Below are 25,770 nucleotides of genomic sequence, written 5' to 3'. Positions count from 1 at the left end.
GAGTTTACCAAGGATGCAGTACAGCTAGGTAAAAGTGTTCAGCTGCGGCTGCCAAATTGGTAGCAGATTAAATTATGCAGTCAAGAAGAGGAAAAGGCTTCCAAAAGTAGATTTGGGCCAGTTCTGGATTTTTACATGACACAGATGAGCAATAACCTATTTATTAGTTTGGTAATAATCTTTTAGCCACAAATCATGTCACCAAATGCAGTCCAAGCAATTTATACACAGTTACTGGTCACTAGGCGTCACATCAGATGATACATATGAAGAATATGAGATGAGATTTTAATCTAATTAATGAGAATTTCTGATTTCTGACTAACTAAGGCTGGCCAATTAATCAACAATATGTATCGTGATGTGTCCAATGGAATATTGAATAATTTCACTGAGAACCAAATGACATCCAGAACCAAAAGACATTCTGTGAGATTTAGGCAGATTAAAGACAGCTAAGTAAACTTTTCTCCGTCCACTCAACTTTTCATTTCTGAACAGTTTTGCACAAATCTTTTTTTTATGGTTTTATGGTAAAGTCAGAAATCTTCCCTATAATTGAATGAGATTTATCACAGAAATGTTATGGCCACAAAGTTCTTTATTTTTTATAGACATTTACATTCTATAGCAAGCAAATATAATTTAGTTTAATAATAAAACTAAGTGGTGTTGTGAAATGAGCTTAGTTTATAACAGTGAATAGTTAATAAATGTTATCTGTAGCAAGAATGTGTTAGTGTTTTGGTTTTTCTTCTTTCTTCTTTACACTCCACATTGGACAGTAGCCCTTGTTCTGCCCTTATGTCTTTCAAATGCATATTTATGTTGAAGGGTTTGAGAGCAATCCTCCCCCGCTCCTTTTGGGTTTGCGCACTATACTATATACTTAAAATGGATTTTAGTACTTTTTAGCAGCACAAAAAGTAGAACTTCACCATTTTGTATGTCAAAGTTACGACAGAGGCCATACTGTCAAAATTATCAAAGTTTTACATGCTTGTAACCAGCGCACTCAAACCCTTATGTGCACTTTGAGTCCACACTTTATAGAATAGTGTAGAGTGCAGTGCGAGTACTGGGACCAGGTCATAGTGACTGAGCTGACAGAAAATCAAAAGAGCCATCGAAAATACAGCGGAGCCAATTCAGTTTCATCATCTGATCTGATTCTTAAAGCCATAAATACACTTTAGTTTGAAGCAGCTTACTGCATCGATACTGCAGATGTGCAAAGAGCTTAAAATTATTTAGAAAAAATCCTGCTTCTTAAATTTCTTTAGTTTTTTTTTTTTTGCTCTTTTATTATTTGTTCACAATCTAATTTCATGTAAAGAGATATTCAGAAGCTTCTGTGAGCTGCACTTGTATTTGTCATCAGGATGAAACAAAAGAGAATCTGAAAAAACCTCATTTCTGCCTCCTAGTGTCTGAACATTGCACTGTTCTTCCCTGCATCCCTCTACTCAGCCTGGGACTCACACAGCAAAGCAGGCCTTTAAATGTGAAATTCAAGCCTGAATATAGATTATTCAATTGTCTCTGCAAGCACAGCTAGAAAGATACATTTTTGAAATTACAGGTCAAAATATGTGATTAAAGCAAAGCTGGAAGAAATAGTAAGTGGGAAAAAGATGTTTACTGTGGGTTTTATCCAGCAGTGTCTTCAGACCAGAGGAAAACAGAGTCAGACTCTCACAGCCTTTAATTTTCCAGAAACACATCCTGAGACAGACCACTTATTCAAAAAGGGCCTTTTTTAACACAACAAAAATACAACAGTTTGTGCATTAAGAAGGAAAAAAAAAACACTAAACCTAAAATTCTAAGTCAATCAAACCTGTAAATAGAGGAATTTAATGAAGCCTGGATTGATGCGGACAGTGTGTCTCATCACACTGTAATGAGACTGAAAGCCAGATGAACAGTAGCAGAGATCAAGTCATCCATAGGGAGAATCTCCCCTCCACTATTCCACATAGGCAAAGAGAACCAGGCAGTAAGCAGAGGAAGGAGGGAGGGAAGATGGGAGAGCGGGAGAACCGTCACTCTGAAGTGACAGGCCTCTTTGGGACATGGCACCCATCATTAAAGATGACATCAGAGCAGGGAGGGTCTTCCGTGTGAGGTAGATGATTCCATGATGCCGGAGAGCAGCTCAGTATAAAAACCTTAAGCCCAGCATGTTGGGAAGTAGCAGCTGCCACTCACACTGGCAGACCCACTCTACGTCTAAGGATATACAAGTACTGTGCTGGGACAGCAGCCTCCTGACACCCATATAACCCACCCCATTACTTGTGTCTTTGGAGCGTAAACCTTCACGGTAAGTTGGCCTTGATTTTGGGTCGTTGCATAATGTTGAGGGAAACTCCTAGTTGCAGCATGGCTCTGAACCCAGGGAGGGCTCATGGTTGGAGGTAGAGTAAGTTTGAGGAAGCATTTGTTTGAATTTACAGAAGTAGAAGCATTACTGTGCAATGCTTGCTGAAATATGTGCTCAACATCCACCAGAAGGCAACATTAACATTTTCAGAGCTCAAACAGAGTTGCATTTTTGAGATTAGACTGGTTTATAATACCTAATGTGGACTTGTTGCCATTGTTTGGGGAACATCTTCAACACTTCTGTTACAAGTTGTTAGTCCATTTATGCTGAATGACATAAAACATGAAAGATGCAGCAGAAATTAACACACCTCTAATTTGTTTACTTTCTCTCCTGTTTGTATGTTCAGGTTTAGCTTCACAAGATGGACTTGAGGGTAACAAGCCTCCTTTTCGTCCTCCTGGCCTTGGCCGAGGGGACCCCCGAAAGATACTATGCGCCAAAAGTGACAAAGGTCCCCTACCCTGTCAAGAGTCACTGTGAGTTACTTCAAATCTTGCACTTTTATTACCCTTGCACTGTTTATCACACTGTAATGCTTGAAATGGCTGCTGGGTGGATGGTATTGCTATGATATTGCTACAATCAAAAAATTAATAAGTCTGTTGCAAAAGAAAGGTTCATCGATGAGTCATCTCAGGTCAAGCTTAGTGGACAATGCAAGTGACTCTGAGCTGTTTTCAGGCTCCATCTACTCCATGCTGGGTCTGGCACATGCAATCAAGTAGAACCACTAAGAAGTGAAAAGTTAGGAATGACAAACGTCTGAGCACGTAGTTCTAAACATGTCTTCAGAAAGTTCACTGAAGAACTTGAGCTTCTTCTCTCCACTACAAGCATGGAAGACCAAAACCCAAGTAGTCCACTAGATCTTTATGAAAACACCTTATGGCTGGACTAATCAGTGCAGCTACATTAATGCGACTTAAAATGTAGTGTAATTCAGATCCTAACTTCTTAAACTCTTCTAAATCTCCTAAATAACCCAACCAAACCCAGACAAAGTACTTCTCCTCCATAGAAGTTCTCAGTAAGCTGTAAAATTAAATCCTTATCCTCATTAATACCATCACCCTTAGCACAATTAGCTTTCAGTAAAACACCTCCTATTCATACTGAGTCAAACTGTTGGCTCTTACATGTCTGTGCGTTATTAAGGCCCACCGAGCAGGTCAACTCATCTCCTATGATACACCTGCGAGGTGGGCTAAGACTGTCAGAAAGCTTTTGTGCTAAGAATAAAAAGACTAACAACAAGGGAGCTGTCATTTTTGGTAAAGCTATAAAATAAAGAACAAAAGAATAAAGCATCAGTCACTATGACGCAACTGCTTGTTAAATGTCTAATAATACATTTTATTACTCAAGTTAATGATTAAAAAGATGTGCTCAGCACTTACAGAGCTGTTGATGTGGTTTGACTGTAAGTCTCTAGAAGAACATAACTGCAAATAAAGCATGAGGGCTTGGACTAGACCAATCGACAAAACAGATGCAGGCCTGCTCCACCCAAAAGTCTCATGGTCTCCAAATCCCGGCACAAACTTAAAGAAATTATCTCATAAGTTGAGTGTAATACATGTTTCATCTTGTTTTAAATCAAAATTGTTTGCAATTATGCCAGATCAACTGAGACATAAAGGCCTGACATAAAGTACACAGGAGAGTAGTCATTGATCCCAAGTCAGAAAAGTTCCAAGTCCAGGTCAGCCACTGGGGCCAGTATCATCACCTTCAGTTTGTGGTATTACTGCCTCCCAAGAACTCTTCTGGCATAATCCTCTGAGAGGATTCAGGCAGCAGTCGTCATGTGGCTGGAAAATGACAGCCCTGTCAGAGTGATTTCTTCACTAAACACTGTTTCAAAACACTCTTTACCACAATGATAAACCCTGTTCTGCCAATTCTGATTAATTGATAAATAGAATATTTTAACAGTTTTCACGAATGCAGACTGTTACCTATCCAAATCTAAAAGCTTACTGACATAGTAGTTTTAATGTCAGAGTAGGGCATTCCCCTTTTAATTCAATAAACACTTAATTCTTTGATAACTATTTATATATTAAAGGGTTAAAATATTTTATTTTAATTTTAATTAATCAATGCACAGGATTAATTGGGTACTTTTTATCTTTAGCTCCCAATATCTCACTTGTTTAGAAACTGAGCTCATATATTTAAACAGAAAATAGAAAGAGAATAAAATCTGTCACATTATGATTTTCAGTTTTATGGTAAACAATTTAGAGGACAATATTAGATGTGTGAGCTTAGTGATGCTGGTGATGAGGAAAAATAGATATATTTTCAGTGTAAAAAATGAAAGTGCACTACAGTGCAGGCACATGGATGTGCGATAGACAAGAACATGTGAGCTGGTGGTGTGTACATACCAGATTTCTTAGAAGGTGGTGGGATAGGTAAAAAACACAGGCATCATCACAACTCACTCCATAATCATAGGGAATGGTGTTTTGCTCAAAATGTGTCGTAGTTGTATTTTACATCTTTCACAAAAAGTCAAAGGTTTCGACATATGAAAACACCCGCAAAATATATCTGCATTTGACCTGATTAATTCCTTGGATAAAGTGCTTGGTGATGCTTTAATTACCATTTTTATTTTGTGCAATGAAATATTGCACAAAATATTCAGAGGATAAGAACAGGAAGGACTGCTGTACCACCAGACTAATGCTTTGTTGTTTTTCTTCTATTATTTAGCTGTTGCAGGACCACAAGGTCCTCCAGGACCCCCAGGTGAGCCAGGACCAATGGGACCATCTGGACCTCCTGGAGAAAGGGGTGTTGGACACACTGGACCTCGGGGCCCACCAGGACCACCTGGAGTCCCTGGCCTCTCTCAGGCTGGCAAACCTGGTACCCCAGGTGCTCCTGGAAAACCCGGAATCCCTGGTGCACCTGGTGAAAGAGGATTAAACGGTGCAACTGGACCAATGGGACCAAGAGGTTCCCCCGGTACACCTGGAACCCCTGGACCTGCTGGACTTTCAGCAACTGGAAAACCTGGACCAGCAGGGCTTCCGGGTCCAATGGGTCACAGAGGAGAACCTGGTTTGAAGGGGCATCCTGGTATCCCTGGTCTTCCTGGTCCAAAAGGAGAGAGAGGCATTGGTGTTCCTGGAGTCCAGGGTCCACCAGGTGGAACTGGGCCAATGGGCCCATCTGGCATGCCTGGCAAACCTGGAGTTGGCCAGCCTGGTTCCCCTGGCTATCCGGGAGAACCTGGTAAGGCTGGAACACCAGGAAGGGATGGTGCCCCTGGGCCAATGGGTTTGCCAGGTCTTAAGGGTCATACTGGACCTCCAGGTGTAGGAGCACCAGGAAAACCAGGCCAGAATGGTACCCCAGGTACACCAGGGCCTATGGGACCCAAAGGTCCACAGGGACCTGCTGGTCAACCAGGCTCCCCTGGCATGCCAGGTGTTGGTAAGACTGGTGAACCTGGAATACCAGGATCCAGAGGAGCTCCAGGAAGTCCAGGAACCACTGGTCAGAAAGGAGAGCCAGGCCCAACTGGATTCACTGGTCAACCAGGTGGTCCCGGTCCTATAGGCCCAGCTGGTCCACAGGGTGCAAGAGGATTTCAGGGTGAGTCAGGCCCAGTAGGACCCAAGGGTGATATTGGTATGGTTGGTGCACCAGGCCCAAGAGGATCCAAGGGTGAGCAGGGAGCACAAGGGTTTACTGGAAAACCAGGTGTTCCTGGTGCAGTAGGTCCCCCAGGAGTTCCAGGCCATAATGGAGCGCAGGGTCCAAAGGGTTCACAAGGCCATGGTGGACCTCCAGGAAGTCCTGGTGCAAATGGTGCACCTGGACTTAAAGGACACACAGGGGCCCCAGGAGCACCAGGTAAAAGCGGTGAACCTGGACTGCCAGGAGAATCAGGACCAGTTGGCCCCCCTGGTCCATCAGGCCCCCCTGGACTTAAGGGACACCCTGGTCTCCCAGGTCCACCTGGTCCAGCAGGCCTGACAGCTAAGGGAATTTCTGGTCCTATGGGTCCCCCAGGACCTCCAGGTCAGAGAGGCCATGATGGTCTCCCTGGTCCTGCTGGTCCTCCTGGTCCACCTGGTCCCCCAGGAGAGATGGTCTACCACCATGAAAAGAGCATGCCAATCAAGTCCCATGAGGTTGTGATGCCTCATGAAGTGATGAAGGCTCCTATGTCTGCCTTTAGTGCTGTGCTGACCATGGCTTACCCCCCTGCTGGAACTCCTATTGCTTTCAACCAGGTTCTTTACAATGGAGAGAACCACTATGATCCCCACAGTGGTGTGTTCACCTGTCAGATCCCAGGTCTTTACTATTTTAGCTTCCACGTGCATGTCAATGGTGCAAATGCATTGGTGGCCCTCTACAAAAATGAGGAGCCAACGGTTTTCATCTATGATGAATACAACAAGGGCTTCTTGGATCAGATGGCAGGCAGTGCTGTTTTTATGCTGCACCCAGGGGACAGAGTCTATGTCCAAGTTCCCGATGAGGAAAGCAATGGTATATTTGCTGCTGACAATGTTCACTGTGGGTTCTCTGGGTTCTTGATTGCCTCAACGTGATTTAATGAATCCCTGTAAACCTCAAAACCTTACACAAAACATTAAACTGCTCAGACAAATAGATTAATTTACACAAATTGAAATAAAGATTGTGAATCTGTTTTATCATTTACCAACCTCACTCAAAGTGACAAGGGTTGAAATTACTCAATGAATCAAGAAACCATTTTTCTGAAAGACGTACACCTCAAATTTATCCTTGTTCCCCATTCACTCTATCCCTTACAAATTAAACAAAAACATAGAATGATATTGGAAGATTTCTTAAGTGGTGCTCTACAGTTACCTGGAACATTTACAGATACTTTTTTATTTGTGTTTGTTTTTTATTCTTGTTTGTTTAAGGATTTTCTTTAAATTTACAAACAAAAATATGCAAAACTGATCTAATATATGTTATAAAGGATCAGCACATTTACACCAGCACTGTGACTACAAACAGAACATTGGAGGAGAATTTCAAACTGTTTTTTTTTTAACTATATTCCATTGGATGTGCTAAGTTATGTACCATTTACTGAGAAAAACATGGAATAAAAGTAAGATCTTGAAAAATATCTTTGAGTTTGTTTCATCTTTTGTCAAAATCATTAACTGAACTATGAGTATATTTAAGATAAACTGGGTACCTTTGAATGCAGCTGTATTGTAATTGTGGTCAATGGCAGCCAACATGTCTTTCCAAAAGTTGGAGTTCACCTCATTTCCCCGCTGTTAAAAATGGGAAAAAAATTGGGTTTGAAACAAAACTATTCAGATTTGTTCTTTAAAAATGGATCTACAGATATATATCCCTATAGTTAATAAAACACATATTACCTTGTGTAACATGTCCACAACTTTTCCACAGAGCAGAGCCCCCGGAAGATCAAAGTAATTGTCATAGAAGTAGTATTTTGCTGCAAAAAATACACATAAGAGTTAAACTTATTCAATTCAAATTCATTCAAAAATACTTTACCTCAAAGGGGTAAATGTTGTTGTAAGTCAAATCAATTCAAATTCTTCAGAGTTATTTTAGATAGTCACAGGTGTTGGCACGAAAGATATCTTGTAGCAGTCTTTATTATTGGTAATTTGAAGAAGCCTCTAACTGAAGACATTCTGTTTTGTCAAGACAGTCTCATGAAGAGGATGGTCAGAGGTGTCTATAATTTTCTTTAATTTATGAAGAATCCTTCTGTGCATAGTTATCACCACAGGTACTACATCTGTCCCCAGAACAGAACCAGTCTTTTTATCAGGTTGTTAAGCCTTTTGAGGTCCCTGGTTCTGATGCTGTTGCCCCAACAGATGAAGACATGATGCTTTCAACAACAGACTGATAGAACATCTGCAGCATCTTGCAGCAAACCTTGAAGGATCTTAGCTTCCTCAAGAAGTAAAGTCTCATTTGTCCCTTCTTATCAATGGCTCATTGTTGCCAGTCCAGTTTGTTGTCCAGATGAACTCCCAAGTATTTAGATTCCTCAATTACCTCCACTTCTTCTCCCATGACGGAAATAGGGTTTGATCCAGACCTGTCTCTCCTGAAATCTACAATCTTTGTTTTTTGACATTCAAGACAAGACTATTGTTCCCACACCATGACACAAAGTGGTCCACTCAGCTTCTTGTCCATCTCTGATACAACCGACAACTGCAGAGTCATCTGAATTGGGCTGTGCTGGAAGTCTCAAGTGAAAATGAATTGAGAGAGCACAGTGCCCTCTAGTGCTCCTGTGTTGCAGACCACCTGGCTAGATACACAGTCCTTCGGTCTCACAATCTTTGGTCTCTTTATGAGGTAGTCATAGATTGTTGAGGTTTTGAGGTCTTGATTGTTGAGGTTTCTCACAGAGCAGATCAGGCTGAATTGTGTTAAATGCACTAGCGAAATCAAAGAACATGATGCTCACAGTGCTGCCTGCTTTGCCCAAATGACAGTGAGTTTCTTGAAGCAGGTGCATGATAGTGTCTTCGACTCCAAAGCCACAACAATATCCAAACTGCAGGGGTCCTGAAATGTGCTTTCCTGCTTACTCAGGTGGGCCAACAGGAGTCTCTCCAGGACCTTCTTAATGTAGGATGTCAAGGCAACAGGTGTATAGTCATTGATGACTGATGGATGAGTTTTCTTCCATACTGGTACTAGGCAGGTTGTCTTCCACAACACCAAAATCTTGTTTTAGGTTAAGCTGAGGTGATGTATGAAGAGGTACTGCATAGTCCCATAGAGCTGCTCTGGACAGACCTTCAGGACTGCAGACTTATTCTGGCTCAGTCTCCTGACTTCTAGACGCAAAAAAGTGTAAGTGGGAGGAAATGGAGCAGCAGCATCTCCTGGTTTGGTAGAAGACAAGCTTGTGGAAGCAGAATAGTCTATGATTGAGTTGAAAGATAGGAAAGCTGATAGGAAAGATGTGGGTCACATATGGACGGAACTTCTTTCAAAGATAAATTACGACATAACCATCCCACCTGATCTTGTGAAGGATGTGTTTAGGCTGTTGAAGTGCTTCCACTCCCGTTTTGGCCCATAATGTTTCATGAGTTCTTCTGTGCTGAGGTTGTTGGTTCCATGTGTTGCCCTATTCAAGCAAGAAACATCCAGAAATACTTTTCAAAATTGACTTGGATCTATGCATACATTTTATGACAAATAAGCATACCTTAAAACAGTGCCATCTTCAGCCAACTTCACAATGTTTCCATCCTCCAGATCCACCACCAACCCCTTAAAACTGGGAACAAAATGAAAATTTTAAAATAAGATGAAGCTAAGATTCAAGGTTTTACCTCATTACTATGAACATTTTTCAATATTTTGGGCATTTTTGATTCAGAAATATGATTTTAACAATAGAAAAACAGTTAGTGGTCTGGTTTTATAAGATATAAACAAAAATGATCAAGAAAACAAAAGAAAAAACATCTAGACAAGCTGAACACTTGTGTAGATTTGTCACCGGAGAGGAGCGTAAAACAGTGCTGTGGCAGCACATTGGCTTTCTGCTGAAATGTAAGCTAGGAGGATAACTACAGTCAGGATCCTGCAAGAATCAAAAACACAGATAGACAAACTGGGAGCAAATAAAGATTTTCAATGCTAAATTTGCTTAAACCTCAGACTAAATAATAGTCTGAGGAGAAACCAAACTCCACTCAGAAAGTGGATTGGTTCTACTTCAGCATCAGTAGATGTGATAGATACTGATGGGTTTGTGTGCATTCACCCTATTCTTTGAAGTTCCAATAAAACTAAAAGTTGTCAGTACATTTAGAAATATTTTCAACTCCAACAAGTAAAAGAACTAAAAAAAATATTTTCCCCTGATGGTAATGAAAACAGTAAGAACCATTTCATACATCTTACTTTGTTAGCAACATAATTTTCACATGTGGTAAAAATTAGCGTTTTCATCATCTGGCTCCAAATGTGGGGAAAAAATTATGTAAAATTGTTTTTGACATAATTATCTTTGAGTAAGTCACCTAAATTTTGTTATTGGCTAATTTTTCAGACAATTGCAACAGAAAAACTTTAAGCAGGGGTGAATCTACTGGGGTGGCATGGAGTGGCAGTTGTCACCCCAACTGAGAGCCTTGCCACCCCAGCTGGAGACAATGAATTCAATAAATAGTTATGGCAAATCGAACAACAAGTGCATGAATGCCTTTTTTCCTACAAGATTGAATGGAACACAATGTAACTTAATGAGAAGGACCTCACTGCAGCAAACAGAAAGGGGCGAGAACGGACCACTGTCAGTCTCATACCTTATTTGGAAATGGGACCATAGCACTCCAGAAATGAAGGGAGCGATATCCTATATTATCCACGGCCTCCCGTTTTTATATTCTTTTGAAATCTGTGATATATACTACCTTTAGGAAGGATTTTTACTCTCAGCGTGTATTTGAACTTCTGTCTTTCATTTAATTCAGCGCAATAGCTTTTAACAAACTCTGTAGCTTTCAATGTTCTTCTAAATCTGCTCCTTAGTCACAACTTTTCGGCCCTGCTACTGCCTCTAGTGGCGTGGGGGTGGTAACATGTTGTGTATGGAACACTAGTTCAAAATAAATGATGTCCAAGCAGACGACTGGAACAAGCACATAGCAACATTTTATTTCCAAACGGGAACTTTACTTCTTCTTCTCTAGTTACAGGTTCTCTACCCAGACTCTCAAAAACCACGAGAGCGCCACCTACAGAGTTTCATTAATTTCTGTGTCTGGAACACCACAGCTCCTCCCCTGTAAAATCAGTACTTCTCAATCAAGTATACATTTTTCAGGATTTTTTTTTTTTTTTATGAACATAACTGAAAACAAGAAACTTCTTCTAACTCTCATTTAGAGTTGTAATTTCAAGTTCAGTCTGTCAGGAGGACGCCGGTTCCTCACTGGACGAGTGTTCCTTTCAACTGTAGGCGATGACATGTCTATTGGTGGACTTCCAACAGTTTTTTCTTCCACCTGTTGATCCACACCTTTAGTTGTAACAAGATCAACATCCTCATTCCAAAAGTTTCCTGTAGACAAGTCTGTCTGTGTAACACAAACTGGATTTCCATTTACACCCAGAATCTGATTTACATGTCTTTTAACACATTTTTCATTCACTTCCACACTGTAAGTTACAGGACCCAAAATCTATCATACAACTCTGTTCAACCACTTCTCCCCTCCCCTGTAATTCTTTACTAAAACAGGTTGACCTACTGTGAACACTCTAAGACGTGGGAGCATTGGTTCCGTTCTTTGTTGCATCCTCTGAGAAAACTGGGGTCTGATCAGTGACAGTCTTGTTCTAACTTGTCTTTTTAGGAATAACTCTGCAGGAGTTTTCCCTGTGGTTGTATGGGGTGTGTTTCGATACCCTAAAAGAAAATTTGCAACACAGTGCTCAAGTGTTAAACCACCTACAGCTCGATTCTTGGCTAGTGACTTTTTTAGATTTTGAACTAAGCGCTCTGCTAGTCCATTACTGGCAGGGTGGTAAGCAGGTGACTTAATGTGCTGCCCATTCTTTTTTAGAAAAAACTCAAAATCTTGTGAAACAAACTGAGGACCGTTATCTGTAACAACTTCTTTTGGTAACCCATAAGCAGCAAACAAATTCCTCAGTGTTTCAATGGTTTTAACTGAAGTCGTAGTATGCATGGGAATAATCTCTGGCCATCTAGCATAGGCATCCATAACTACCAGAAACATCTGCTTGTGGTCCTCTGCAAAGTCCAGATGGATTCTCTCCCACGGGCTGGCAGCCCACTTCCAGGTATGCACTGGTGCTGTACAAGGCATACTACGCTGCTTTTGACAAATAGTACACTCACTGACTTCCTGTTCAATGCACTCATCTACTGCTGGCCACCAGAATAAACTTCTGGCAAGAGATTTCATCTTTACTATTCCCCAGTGATGCTCGTGTAGTTCAGAAATCAACTGATCCCTTAATTTCTTAGGCACCACCACTCGTAATCCCCACAGTAGACAATCATCTTCAACAGTGAACTCAAAACGTCTCTGAAAATATGGCTTCAGCAACTCATCCTGTGCATGTTTAGGCCAGCCAGTTAACACCAACTGTTTCACCACCTTTAACACAGGATCTTTGTTTCTTTTGCAACCTCCTTTGCAGTGATAGGTAGCTCGTCAAGATAAGATACTTTGTAAATAGGGTTTGACACCACATCCACATTTGTTTTCATCGGTAACCTTGATAAAGCATCCGCATTACTGTGTTGCTCAGATCTTTTGTACTGAATCTCATATTTGTAGGCAGCTAGAATTAGAGCCCACCTTTGCAATCTAGCGGCAGCTAGTGTTGGTACACCTGTTTTTTGGTCCGAAGATTTTTAGCAATGGTTTGTGGTCTGTTACCAAAATAAATTTTCTTCCATAAAGATAGTCATGGAACTTCATAACACCAAACACTAAACCAAGTGCTTCTTTTTCAATTTGTGAGTAGTTTTGTTCAGTCTTAGTTAGCATTCGTGATGCAAATGCAATCGGTCTTTCGCTTCCATCTTTCATTTGGTGACTGATTACAGCACCAACTCCATAAGGAGATGCATCGCATGCTAAAATAAGTGGTAACTCTGCATCAAAATGTACCAATTTTGTCAGATTGAAGAGCCTTCTTGGCATTCTCAAAAGCATTCTGACAACTTTCTGACCAACTCCAGTCTGCATCTTTGTGTAGCAGTGCTGACATTGGCTGGATCAGAGTCGATAAGTTTGGTATAAACTTCCCATAGTAGTTTAACAGAGCCAAGAATGACCTAAGTTCAGTTACATTTCTTGGAACTGGAGCCTTCTGAATAGCGGTTGTCTTTCCTTCATAGGATGAATTCCGGTAGCATCAATGACATGTCCTAAATATGAAACACTGTCTTGCATGAATTCACATTTTTCTCTCCTTACCCTAAGGTTGTAGCTTTGGAGCCTCTTAAGGACCTCCTTTAAGTTACTCAGGTGGCTTTCTGCATCTTTACCAGTTATCAAAATATCATCAAGATAGCAGATAACACCATCCATGCCCTGAAGTACTTGATCCATTATTTTCTGGAAAATTGCAGGAGCACTTGCAACACCGTAGGGCAACCTGTTGTATTGATACAGCCCTTTGTGAGTGTTGATGGTCAGGTAGCACCTAGAGCTGTCCTCCAACTGGACTTGCTGGTAAGCCTGCAATAAGTCTAGTTTGGTAAATTTCTGACCTCCTGCTAATTTTGCAAATAGATCTTGCGTTTTTGGAAGTGGATACTGGTCCACGTTTAACCATGGATTAATGGTGACTTTATAGTCTCCACATAGTCTCACACTGTCATCCTTTTTAGGTATGCACACTATTGGAGCAGCCCACTCACTGTAATTAGTGGGTGAAATAACTCCTTCTGCCTCCAATTTCGTCAGTTCCTTTTCAACAGCTCCTCTTAATGCATATGGAACATTTCTTGGTTTGTGGAACTTTGGCGTTGCTTCTGCTACCTTTCAACTTGCCTACCTCAGGGTTGAACACTGATGCATACTGAGCACAAATGTCTTCCACTGTTTCTGGAGCCACTCTGTTCACCTGTGACCAGTCTAGCTTCAACTGGCTAATCCAGTCTCTACCCATCAAAGCAGGGCGTCTTCCTTTTACTACTAACAGTTCTAGTTTCTTAGTGGTCTCGACATTTCACTTTTGCCACAAATTTACCCACCAACTGTAATGACTCTTGACTGTACGTTTTAAGTACACAATTTGCTGAACTAAGTTTGACTGATTTAAATCTGCGCTTATACAGATTTTCAGATATCACTGACACTGCGGCACCAGTGTCTATTTCCATCTTCACTCTTGAACCATTTACACTGACATACACATAGTAAGGCTTTACAATGTCATCATTACCTGTGTTCATTTCAAACAAACCAAAATCTGGACTGTCCAATGTCAGATCTGGAACAGTGTCAGAGTTCGGTGCAGCTTCCATCTTGCACTGAACCACAACATCACTGGCTGCTCTGTCTTCTCTGACTTGATGTGACAGGAATTGGTTGTCCTCGGGATCCCTTTTCAACCCATGCTGGTTGCCTGGATCTGCATCCTGGGGCGCATCATCAGGGGGGCTATGCGGACTGTGGACATCCTGCTGTTGATGAACACAGACATCATGGCGCTGCTTGAGAGCGTTGGGTTGCCTCTTAAAATCCAGATGCATGGTTCCTTTGGTCGTACTCGAACAACCTTCTTTACGCGTGCGACAGGCTTTTGCGATATGTCCCTTTTTCTTACACTCGTGGCACTCACTTTCTTTAAACCTGCAGTCATTCGGGTTATGATTTTTTCCACCGCAGCGATAACAGGGCTTACCGGCCACTGTATTTTTCGCAGCTTCACGGTATTTTGGTTTCACTCTTTTGTCCACTACATGAGCCTTGAAAGCTTTCTGTGCAAATTGCTGTGCACTGTCCTTGGTTACCTCAAAGGATAGCGCCATCTCTACAGCCAGCGGCAGCGTCAAGTCTTTGGTGTGCGCGGTGCTGAGTAGATGGTCTCTCAGCTCGCTGCTCTTTACCCCACAGACAAATCTGTTACGCAGAGCTTCTCTAAGAAAGTCCCGAATTTACATGTAGCTGCTACTTTTCGTAAACTAGCCACGTACTCACTGATTGTTTCGTTGTCTTTTTGGTTTCTTCCGTGAAACTTGCACCTTTCTGCAATAAAGTTAGTCTTTGGTACGTAGTGCTTCTGCAGCAAATCCACCAGCTCCTCGTAGCTTTTCTCTGACGGTTTATCCGGAGCACACAGATCCATCAACAAGCTGTGGGATCGTTTCCCCACCACCGTGAGAAACACCGACTTAGTTTTCTCCTCTTTAGTGTCCAAGTCGTTTGCCGCAAAATATTGCTCGAGACGCTCGCGGTAGTTGTCAAAACTTTCCTCACTTTCCTCGAAGTGAAAATCTTCTGGCTTTCCAAACGCCATCTTTGTAGCTCTGGTTCGGCGGTCCTTTCACTCACCCAAACGGTCGGCTTTTAACGGTCTCGTTTTGCCTCTATGGAGCCGCAGCTTCTGCGCACTCTGTGCCTTCCAGCTTGAACAATCCCATCCTCGTCGCCAAAATTCTGTTGTGTATGGAACACTAGTTCAAAATAAATGATGTCCAAGCAGACGACTGGAACAAGCACATAGCAACATTTTGTTTCCAAACGGGAACTTTACTTCTTCTTCTCTAGTTACAGGTTCTCTAACCAGACTCTCAAAAACCACGAGAGCGCCACCTACAGAGTTTCATTAATTTCTGGGTCTGGAACGCCACATAACACAACTTATCAAATTATATTAAGAAATCTGAAGACCACAAAGTTTTTATTATCTACTACTATTTTTGGCATTTTTGACACCCTAAAAAATAAATTTTTTTATAAAACATCACATTTTTTCATTTTCTTAAGGATTTAGAGCTAACTAAATGACAAACAATACTTTTAAACATTATAAATAATATCTACATTAGTTAAAGGAGGAACGAAATAAGGAGACATGAAAAACAACGGGATCAGCTATAATAAAAATTCTATTTGTAATATATACATAAGAAACTTAATTGAGCAAAAGTCAATAACAAACAAATGACTTGGGTATAGAAGAATAACAAACCAGGTGGTTACAACCAGGGTGGTTGAACAGATACAAGCAAAAATTCACATTTTTGTTTTTACAGTGCCATTTATATTATTCTATTCCATGTTCTTTCAGCAAACAGTTGAGACAGAGTTGTTTTTGGTTTGGTTTGCCTGCTGTTATACCTGCCATTGAAAGTTTTCTGAAAAGACTGTCTGTTAGTCTGCAACTCATGTGACTAAACCAGCTGAGGAGATGAAAAGTTAAAACTTGAGATAAGATGTTGTTTTGACTTAAGTTCAAGTTAGAATGTTAATTTATGACATTTTAACTCAACAACCTCCATCTAACTATAGGATGTTAAGTAGAGGGTTACCCAATCTGAAGTTGAGTAATCCCAAGATCACTGGGTCTTCTTAAAAGATAGAGTCTCTAAGAACAGTTCTTAAAGACACAGTGATTTCAGCAAAGTTGAGTTGACTGTCCAGGACTGACAAGGAATTTAAAATTTGCCCCTGTTTCAACAGGTTGGCCATCAAGTGAAACTGGAATCATTTTCAGGTCTTGTTTATCTCATTTAATTAGCTCTACAGCCATAAGAAAATGAAAAGGTATGTTTTTTAGTGAAGGAATTAATATTTTACAGTTTCAGGAATGCCACAATTAATAATAAATAATAAAGAGTTTGTGGTACTCTGATTTAGTAATGCAATTCTATTAGTTGTGTTACCACCCCAGGTCACTAGAGGTAGTAGCAGGTCCGAAAAGATCTGACTAAGGAGCAGATTTAGAAGTACATCGAAAGCTACAGAATTTGTTAAAAACTTTAAGCTGTGCTGAAGTATATAAAGAGAGATGTTCAAATACATGCTGAGAGTGAAAATCCTTCCAAAAGGTGAAAGTATATCACAGATTTCAAAAGAATATAAAAACGGGAGGCCACAGATAATATAGAAAATACCGCCCCCTTCACTTCCAGAGTGCAACTGTCCTATTTCCAAATAAGGTATGTGACTGACAGTAGTCCGTCCCCACCCCTTTCTATTTGCTGCAGCGAGGTGTACTTGAACTTGACACCAACTGCTAAGTAAAGGAAAGTGCAAGAGAAGGACAGAGCGCGAGGCAGCAGCATTTACATACAGTATATAGATGGGTATATGTTACTGGATTAGACATTAGTTGACTTATTGTAACTTATTATTTCCATTGAGTCAGGAATATCGGTAGTCAGAAAAATACTACAATCATGTCAAGAATCTGAAAAAATGATGCAATATTAGAGGTTAATTCGACCCTATGACAGCCATAGATAAGGTTCAAGGGTTTCACATTTAACAGATGAGGAAAAAGTTTTAATTTAGAGAAAATATTTAAAAAATGAGCAGTGAGTTAGTTATCCTAGACTTTGATAACCTTAACTTGCTGCACAGTTCGGTGTGTTTTGGTTCCATTAAGGCTAAAATAGGACAACCCGCACACCAAATTAGTAGAGCAGGTCTTTAAATCAGCTAATCAACCGCCGATGTGTTCAGGCAAAAGTATATTGATAATCACAGTATAGATATTGAGCCTCACAACATATTGTAACAGACTGGATGATCTACTAGGTGTTTTTGCATACTTTTTTGTGTGGGAAATGTTTGTTTTTGGTGTTGATTCCCCTGAGATGATAGAACGTAATCTCCGCTTTATCTGCTCATTGAGCTGTTCTCTTGTTGGTTGCCATGACAACGGTCCACATTTAAGGTAATGCAGACACACAGAGTGATTAAAAACAGAATAGAAGTGGTTTTATCTAGTTTTGTCCTTCAACTGTTAATCAGCTTTAGTGTATCTTTTTTGCGGCACACTGCATCTGCTGCAATTCCTAAAAGTTTAACTGAAAAAAACACCCCTGAGAACTGGGAAAAAAAAAACAAAAATGAATTCCCTCTGTTCATAAAACGTGGTGATATTTATAACAATCATCACACTTTGGCTCCTACAGCATATTTAAAATAAAACGACTGGCCTGTATAACAGAAATTTGCCCTTTCTTGAATCTTGACAGAAACCAAAATGTTTATAGGTTTGTATCACAGAGAATTATGTCTCAAACATCAGTTTTCTCAGCTTTATTTTAAATCCTAACCAGAGGCCTGAGCCACCTCAGCTGGCTCTTCTCGAAGTGAAGGAGCAGTGGCTCTATTCTGAGTACCTCCCGGAAGCCCGAGCTTCTCACCCTATTTCTAAGGGAGAGCCCAGCTACCCTACGGAGAAAACCCATTTCGGCCTCCTGTATCCAATATCTCATTCTTTCAGTCATGACCATAGATGAGGGTAGGAACATAGATCGACCAGTAAATCGAGAGCTTCGCTTTTTGACTCAGCTCTATCTTCACCACAACGGACTGGTACAGTGCCCGCTTCACAGCAGACACTTCGCCAATCTGCCTGCTGATCTCCCGCTCCCTTCTTCCCTCATTTGTGAACAAGATCCCAAGATACTTGAACTCCTCCACTTGAGGCAGGACACCCTCCCCAACCCGGAGAAGGCACTCTACACTTTTCCTGCTCATGACCATGGCCTCGAATTTGGAGGCACTGATCCTCATCCCAGCCGCTTCACACTCGGCAGCAAACTGCTCCAGCGAGAGCTGCAGATCACGTCCTGATGAAGCCAACAGGGGTTAGATGAAGCAATCATCTAACCCCTGTTCCATAGGGCTCATCCGCAAAAAGCAGAGATGCAATCCTAAGGCCACCAAAAATGGATCCCCTCAACACCTTGGCTGCACCTAGAAATTCTGTCAGTGAAAGTAATTAACAGAATCAGTGACAAAGAACAGCCCTGGCGGAGTCCAACTCTCACTGGAAACAAGCCCCAGCTATGCGAACCAGACTCTGACACCAGTCAGACAGGTACCTGACAGCCCATATCAAAGGGTCCAGTACCTCATACTCCCGGAGAATCCCCCACAAGGTTCCCTGAGGGACACGGTCGAACGGCTTCTCCAAGTCCACAAAAGGAGGAGCATTTTAAACACCTTGGCGACCTCATCCCCAGAGATTGGAGAGCCCGACCCATGTTCTCCTTGTGCATGCATGGGTTCTCTCCGGGTACTCCGGCTTCCTCCCACAGTCCAAAAACATGACTGTTAGGTAAATTGGTCTTTCAAAATTCTCCCTAGGTGTGAGTGTGTGTGTACATGGTTGTTTGTCCTGTTTGTTTCTTTGTTACCCTGTGACAGACTGGCATTTAAGCACAAAGCATTTGAAGGTGCTTTACATAATAAATAAAAAAACACAAAGTCATGCAACATAGAATCAATAATCAAAAACTACATCAAGCCAAGTGCCATAACAATGCAAATATTTTTTTTTAATGTGTAGGTACAATTGCAGCACTTTCAGCCAATAATCATTAAATTTTTAATTGATTACGTTTCAAATACAATTCTAAACAGGCGTGTTTTTAGTCGAGATTTAAAGGACGTCAGTGTTTCAGCTGTTTTACGGTTTTCTGGAAGTTTGTTCCAAATTTGTGGTGCATAGATGCTGAAAGCGCAGGCTGCACAGTGGGTAGTGCTGTTGCCTTGCAGCAAGAAGGTCCTGGGTTCGATTCCCGGCCCGGGGTCTTTCTGCACAGAGTTTACATGTTCTCCCTGTGCGTGTGTGGGTTCTCCGACTTCCTCCCACAGTCCAAAAACATGACTGTCAGGTTAATTGGCCTTCCCAAATTCTCCCGAGGTGTGAGTGTGTGTGTGCATGGTGGTTTGTCTCTCTGTGTTGCATTGCGACAGACTGGCGACCTGTCCAGGGTGTACCCCGCCTCTCGCCCGGAATGCAGCTGGACATAGGCACCAGCACCTCCCGACCCCGTTAGGGAGAAGGGTGCTCAGAAAATGGATAGAACCCGGAGAGAACATGCAAAGTCCGTGCAGAAAGACCCCGGGCCGGGAATTGAACCCAGGACCTTCTTGCTGCAAGGCAACAGCACTACCCACTGCGCCACTGTGCAGCCCGCTAAATGGTTCAGTGATTTGTAATCTAACAACAGTATTTTAAAATCTATTCTTTGAGCTACAGGGAGCCAGTGTAGCAACTTTAAGACTGGTGTTATGTGCTCTATCTTCCTGGTTTTAGTGACTCTACACGTGAGAATGTGAGCAGCAACGTTCTGGATCAGCTGCAACTGTTTGATTGATTTCTTGGACAGGCCTGTGAAGATGCTGATGCAATAATCAATCAATGTGACTAAACGCATGGATGAGTTTCTCTAGATCTGGCTGAGACATTAGTCCTCTAATCCTGGGGATGTTCTTCAGGTGATAGAAGGCCGACTTTATGACTGTCTTTATGTGGCTCTGAAGGTTCAGGTCCGAGTCCATCACTACTCCCCGGTTTCGGGCCCGATCGCTAGTTTTTAGTTGTAATAACTCAAACTGTGCATTTAAGTAATAACTTCAGTTTTGTTTCTGTTCAGCTGGAGAAAGTTTTGGCACATCTACACATTTATCTGTTCTAAGCATCTGTTCAGTGATTGGATGGGTTCAGAGTCGCCTGGTGACATCGTAATGTAGAGCTGTGTGTCATCTACATAGTTATGGTAGCTAATATTTCTTGTTATAACCTGAGCTAGTGGGGGAATATAAATATTGAATAAGAGGGGTCCTAGTATTGAACCTTGAGGTACCCCACATGTGACCTTTGACCTCTTTGATGAGAAGTTTCCAATTGAAACAAAGAAATCCCTGTTCTTTATGTAAGATTCAAGCCAGATGAGCACTGGACCGGAGAGTCCAACCCAACTCTCCAGTCGATTCAGTAATATGTCATGGTCGACAGTGTCAAAAGCTGCACTGAGGTCCAACAGAACCAGCACCATGGTTCTCCCACAGTCCGTATTCATATGGATGTCATTGAACACTTTGATGAGGGCAGTCTCCATGCCGTGGTGAGCACGAAAACCAGATTGGAAAGAGTCAAAGCAGTTGGTCATGCTTTGCAGTCTACTCCAGAAAATCCAGGGTTCTTTTCTGTGTCTGGGAGGCAAAAGAGGTTTGATGACCTGATTAGTCGAACTCCAAATTTCACTCCGGGCTTGAGCCCAGAGACTCTTACAACCTCTCAAGTGTTTTCACCTGATGCAGAAGTGACCTCCGCTTAATTAACTGATCTAATCAGGTCCATTGGGTCAGAAATAGGAGAATCCATCAAAATGTCCCTGATGCAGAATGCTGCTTTGGAGCCTCCACCCGTCTCAGCCCCAGATCACAAGAACACTTCACAGTCATTTCAATGTTGCACTACTGTTATTGAAGCATCAAAACTTAATGTTGTGCGACGCTCTGATGTTGATGTTCCACCCTATTTCAGGGGTGACAAATCTGATAATGTTCTGTTTTGAGTGTTTTGAAGGCCTACCTTAGACAGAAAACTTCTACTGATGGTGAACAGGTTGAAGTGGTTATCAACAGATTGATGGGGAGGGCAGGAGATGTCACTAAAGTTTGAATGCGTAGTAATGCAAATGCTACTGATGTTTCTGTTATCTTTAGCATCCGCAGGGAACATTTTGATGACACTGTTCATTCAGATCTGCCTCTAGCAGCATTCACAAACGAGGGACCTCTTAATTACTGGATACGGCTTAACAAAGCTGCAGAGGTTGCTGAACGATGCTTGGCTAGCAAGGGGGAATTAATGACTGACCTGAGTTCACACCTGGTGCTCATGTTTATTCTCCCACAGTCCGTATTCATATGGATGTCATTGAACACTTTGATGAGGGCAGTCTCCATGCCGTGGTGAGCACGAAAACCAGATTGGAAAGAGTCAAAGCAGTTGGTCATGCTTTGCAGTCTACTCCAGATAGGGAGCTGCCGCTGGTTTTTAAAACCAAGCTTTCTCGTGACTGGACAGGTAGTGAAGTGCAAGACCATTTGGACAAGTATTTAAGAGACCATATGGTTGTTCGGCGTCATGGGAAGCAGAAAGTGGCGGTTACCAATCTTGGATCCACCTCAGCCACTGTAAGTTGCTGAGAATGTTGGAAGCCTAAGAGGGGACAGAGGCCAAGTCCGTCTACAAAAGGGTCTGGTTTTGTAGGATCATTCATCTCAAAGGCGGTGAAGCAATCATCTAACCCCTGTTCCATAGAGTCCTGGGTACACTCTGACATCTCTGTAACTTAGCAAAAATGGGGTCTCCAGGGAGATGGGGCCTCTTTTGTGCCGTGGCTGCTGTGTGGATTTTTTCATTCCAACTCCGCTGATTCATCTGGGGAGAAGATTTGTCCACACCACTGCTATAAAGACTTAAATAGGTCACTTTCCACACCATCACCATGACAACATTTGGCAGAATTTTGCAAAGATGTTGGCCAGTGAACGGAACATGACCAACGGCTATGTCTGCTCGGTGATGCCAAAGTCTACCAGGAAACCTGCACTGTATGTCAGTCACATGAATTGGTCCCAGCTCACCTGTTTTGCCTCCTGTGCTTTACGTTTCATGCCTGTGACTCCAGACAACACTTTGGATGGTGTCATTGTGATGAAGAGGATGTGCACTGCTGCATCAGTGTCACATGACCAAACAAATACCACATGACTCACCCTCTACCTTCCCCTCCAGAAACAAAAAGCAGCAAGATGGAAATAAATATCAGTTGTTTATATCGCCTCAGTTTTATTATTCAGACCTATACAAATATGGTAAAAAGGGACTGCTATTGGCTGATACCGATGCTGGTATCTAAATATTGTGCATCCCTAAATATAACTAAAAGGAATCCTCAGGCTATACCATCCTGTGTGGTTAATCTATGAACTGAAATACACCTGTAATATTGAAATCCATTTGGTTTTCTATATGTGTGTGCCAAGTTCCCCTGCAAGCAAAAAACCTCCTGCAACAATACACTTACCAGAAATCCCAGGTAGCGGGAGTCAGATTCAGGAGGTCCTTGTCATATCCCTTATGCTCCACCAGATACCTGGCAAAGCTCTCATAGATGAGCTGTAAACACAGGAAGGAGGAAGGAGAAAGTCAGAAAGTGGATAGCACAGTCTTGAAATAGATAAATGTAATACAAATATGTACCTTCCTTTGAAGTCTTAAACTTTAATAGCTGCTGGAAAGCAACTTAATGTGTGATCAAACCTGAACCGGAGGTGCAATTTTATTTGTCAAAACACACATAAAGGAGGGCACGGTAATGTCTTGTTAGGAGAACCTTTTCATTCAAAAATAAATACTGTTACTAATAAATTATTTAATCAAATACATCAATAACCCTATGAAATGAAACAAATTATCTCTACAAAATAATTTGTACCTTTTTGTTTATTTATTTCAAGATTAATTTATTGATTTTATTGTCATTTATTGTACTATTTTGTGACACTTTTGGAAAGTTACTTTAAGTATTTTATTCCGTTTTTTTAGTTTTAGAACAATGTCTTGACGTTCCAGGACAATGAAAGAGGTGGAATATTTTTGGAGTACAGGTACTAATCTCCCGTTTCGTCTAAAGCTCCACATAAACTGCTAAAATCAACACAAACCCATGATCATCACTTTAATGGGAGCAATGGAATCAACGATATAAGAAATTTTAGCATGGAAGTTATCTACCATTTTCTGCCGCTTTCTCTGTGAAAGAAGGCTATGTGATAGCAGCTGTTTTGCTAAGCGTGTAAATGGAGACTGTACTTTCAAATGTAACAGCAAAATGATCAAACATCAGTTACAGAGACATCACAACACTGCTCCTCTATTAACCTTTTAACAATGTGTATACCAGCATTGCACTGAGAAGTAACTTGAAAAATAAGCTCATCAGAAGCACAGTTCCACTGGGTGTTCCACTCAGCTCCCACAGAGGAGGGTTGCTCTGTGAGGTGGAAGCTTTCAAACTGCACATCCAAGGAAGATCACGCCCCAATGAAGCCAATTGGACCACATCATTCGCAAAAAGCAGAGATGAGATCCAGAGGGCACCAAAACACATCTCCTCAACACCTTGGCTGTCCATTATTTTCATGGACAGAAATTCTATCCATGAAAATAATGAACAGAATCGGTGACAAAGGGCGACCTTGGCGGAGTCCCTCAACGGAAACAAGCCCATATGAAAGGGCCCAGTATCCCATACTCCCGGAGAACCCCCGTAGGGTTCCCCGAGGGACAGTCGAACACCTTCTCCAAGTCCACAAAACACATGTAGACATGTAGACCAGTACCAGGCACCCTCCAGGACCCTGCTGAGGGTGTAGAGCTGGTCCAGTGTCCATGACCAGGACGAAAACCACACTGCTCTTCCTGAATCCGAGACGTTCGTGTGAGGGTTTAAAGAGCAAAATAATATGTAAAAGAAGTCTCAAAGTAAATACATAACTCCAGTCCAGACCTACTTATAACATTCTGAGCTTGTATACAGTGTATGAGTCATTACCGATATTTTCCTTTCATCATACAAATTCTATTACACGTGCATTGGGTATATTTACAAGGATGCCGTTGAGAAGGTTACTTGGCAAGATTGTGTTTCCACAGCATGCAAACAAGATGCACGAGAAACTGTGCGAAACAGGGTGAAAATGGACTCCAGGCCTGGTTAAACCGTAAGCCACCAACAGAACCTGGGATGTCACAGCTGTTCTCTGTGGGACTCATCATATCAGAAAACGCCTCATCACATAGGTTTAGGATCGGGCTTCAGCTCGGCCTAAGGGGGATTCAAAGTCACCTATACGCGACACGCCGAAGCTCCAACCTGTGAATCACGCAAAGTGACTGCAGCAGTGGCAGTGTCGCTCCATCACGCACGTACATCAAAGCACAGAGCGCTCCGACACACATTCCCAGCAGCCTGCTCTCTGGCTGCTGGGACGAGCCAGAGCAGACTGACCGCTGAGCATTTCTTCGGCACAATGCGCGAGAGCAAGTCGAACCGTCGCGGCCACCGTGCAGTTATGTATCAGCAGAGCGGAACTCACCCTGGAAGTCTCCTTCAGATGGTAACGGCACAGCGTGTGGTCCAGATCGAAGCCGATGATGTCGCAGTCCGACAAGCTGAAGTATTCGCACATTGCCGCGGTGCTGAAGCTGCAACGGTGGGACTGAGAAAAAGGAAGCGCTCGGGAGCAAGAAGTGGCGCGCAGCTGTACAGCACTATGTGACGGTGACACTGACGGACAGACAGCGGGGGCGGTACCGGGATCTGCTGCCGCTCCGCTGTGTCTCTGCTCGGCGGGAACTGCTGAAACAAGCACACTGTTTTCAGTTCTCTGTTAACCTCAAAGTCTGCTTACCGAGACATTAATGGGTGCAAGTTCTCCAACATAGGCAAATGTTGAACTCCAGGCTGTCAGTGGAGAGCCAATAGCCTTCAACACTTCCGGATGAAACCGTAACACATGAATAATAAGCTCCTGGGCAAAATAGATTTGTATGAGCCTCTTTTTTGGAGAGAATAAACAAATCTGTGCAAAATATATCATGTAGGTCCATTTTAATTAATTAAAATATATTAAAAAGTCTAGTATTTTGAGGGAATTAAAAATTTTATACATCAATCCCATAAAAATATTTTTCATAACTGCAGTAAAGCCAGCCCGCACTGGATTTTGACGTGCGCGATGGAACAAGGCGTTACGGCGCCTTCATTTTCAAGCTCCATTCAAAATAAAAGCACACCTGCGGTTTATGTT

The 25,770-nt window shown here is 42.0% G+C and overlaps 2 protein-coding genes across 2 annotated transcripts in view; one reads left to right on the top strand and one right to left on the bottom strand.

The window, feature by feature from the left end:
- The window catches only part of nt5dc1 (5'-nucleotidase domain containing 1), a 100,126-nt gene extending 74,666 nt beyond the window's left edge, over positions 1–25,460 (bottom strand). Inside the window, exons 1-6 of the mRNA XM_055044186.1 lie at positions 25,057–25,460; positions 22,983–23,074; positions 9,624–9,695; positions 9,433–9,542; positions 7,792–7,871; positions 7,602–7,683 (exon numbers count right to left, since the gene is read on the bottom strand). Of these exons, the coding sequence (XP_054900161.1) occupies positions 7,602–7,683; positions 7,792–7,871; positions 9,433–9,542; positions 9,624–9,695; positions 22,983–23,074; positions 25,057–25,149 (529 nt within the window). The 5' untranslated portion in view covers positions 25,150–25,460. The remainder of the gene's footprint in view (positions 1–7,601; positions 7,684–7,791; positions 7,872–9,432; positions 9,543–9,623; positions 9,696–22,982; positions 23,075–25,056) is intronic.
- Positions 2,181–7,529, top strand: col10a1b (collagen, type X, alpha 1b). The gene is made up of 3 exons (XM_055044185.1): positions 2,181–2,326; positions 2,739–2,868; positions 5,117–7,529. The coding sequence occupies exons 2-3, from the start codon at positions 2,754–2,756 to the stop codon at positions 6,970–6,972; spliced, it is 1,971 nt and encodes a 656-aa protein (XP_054900160.1). The 5' UTR covers positions 2,181–2,326; positions 2,739–2,753; the 3' UTR covers positions 6,973–7,529.
- Positions 25,461–25,770: the final 310 nt, after the last annotated feature.

Source organism: Poeciliopsis prolifica, unplaced genomic scaffold (assembly GCF_027474105.1).
Source record: "Poeciliopsis prolifica strain line A6 unplaced genomic scaffold, Auburn_PproV2 SCAFFOLD020, whole genome shotgun sequence".
Lineage (NCBI taxonomy): Eukaryota > Metazoa > Chordata > Actinopteri > Cyprinodontiformes > Poeciliidae > Poeciliopsis > Poeciliopsis prolifica.
The sequence above is the reverse complement of the archived record's forward strand: the minus strand, read 5'-3'. Positions and strand labels throughout refer to the sequence as shown.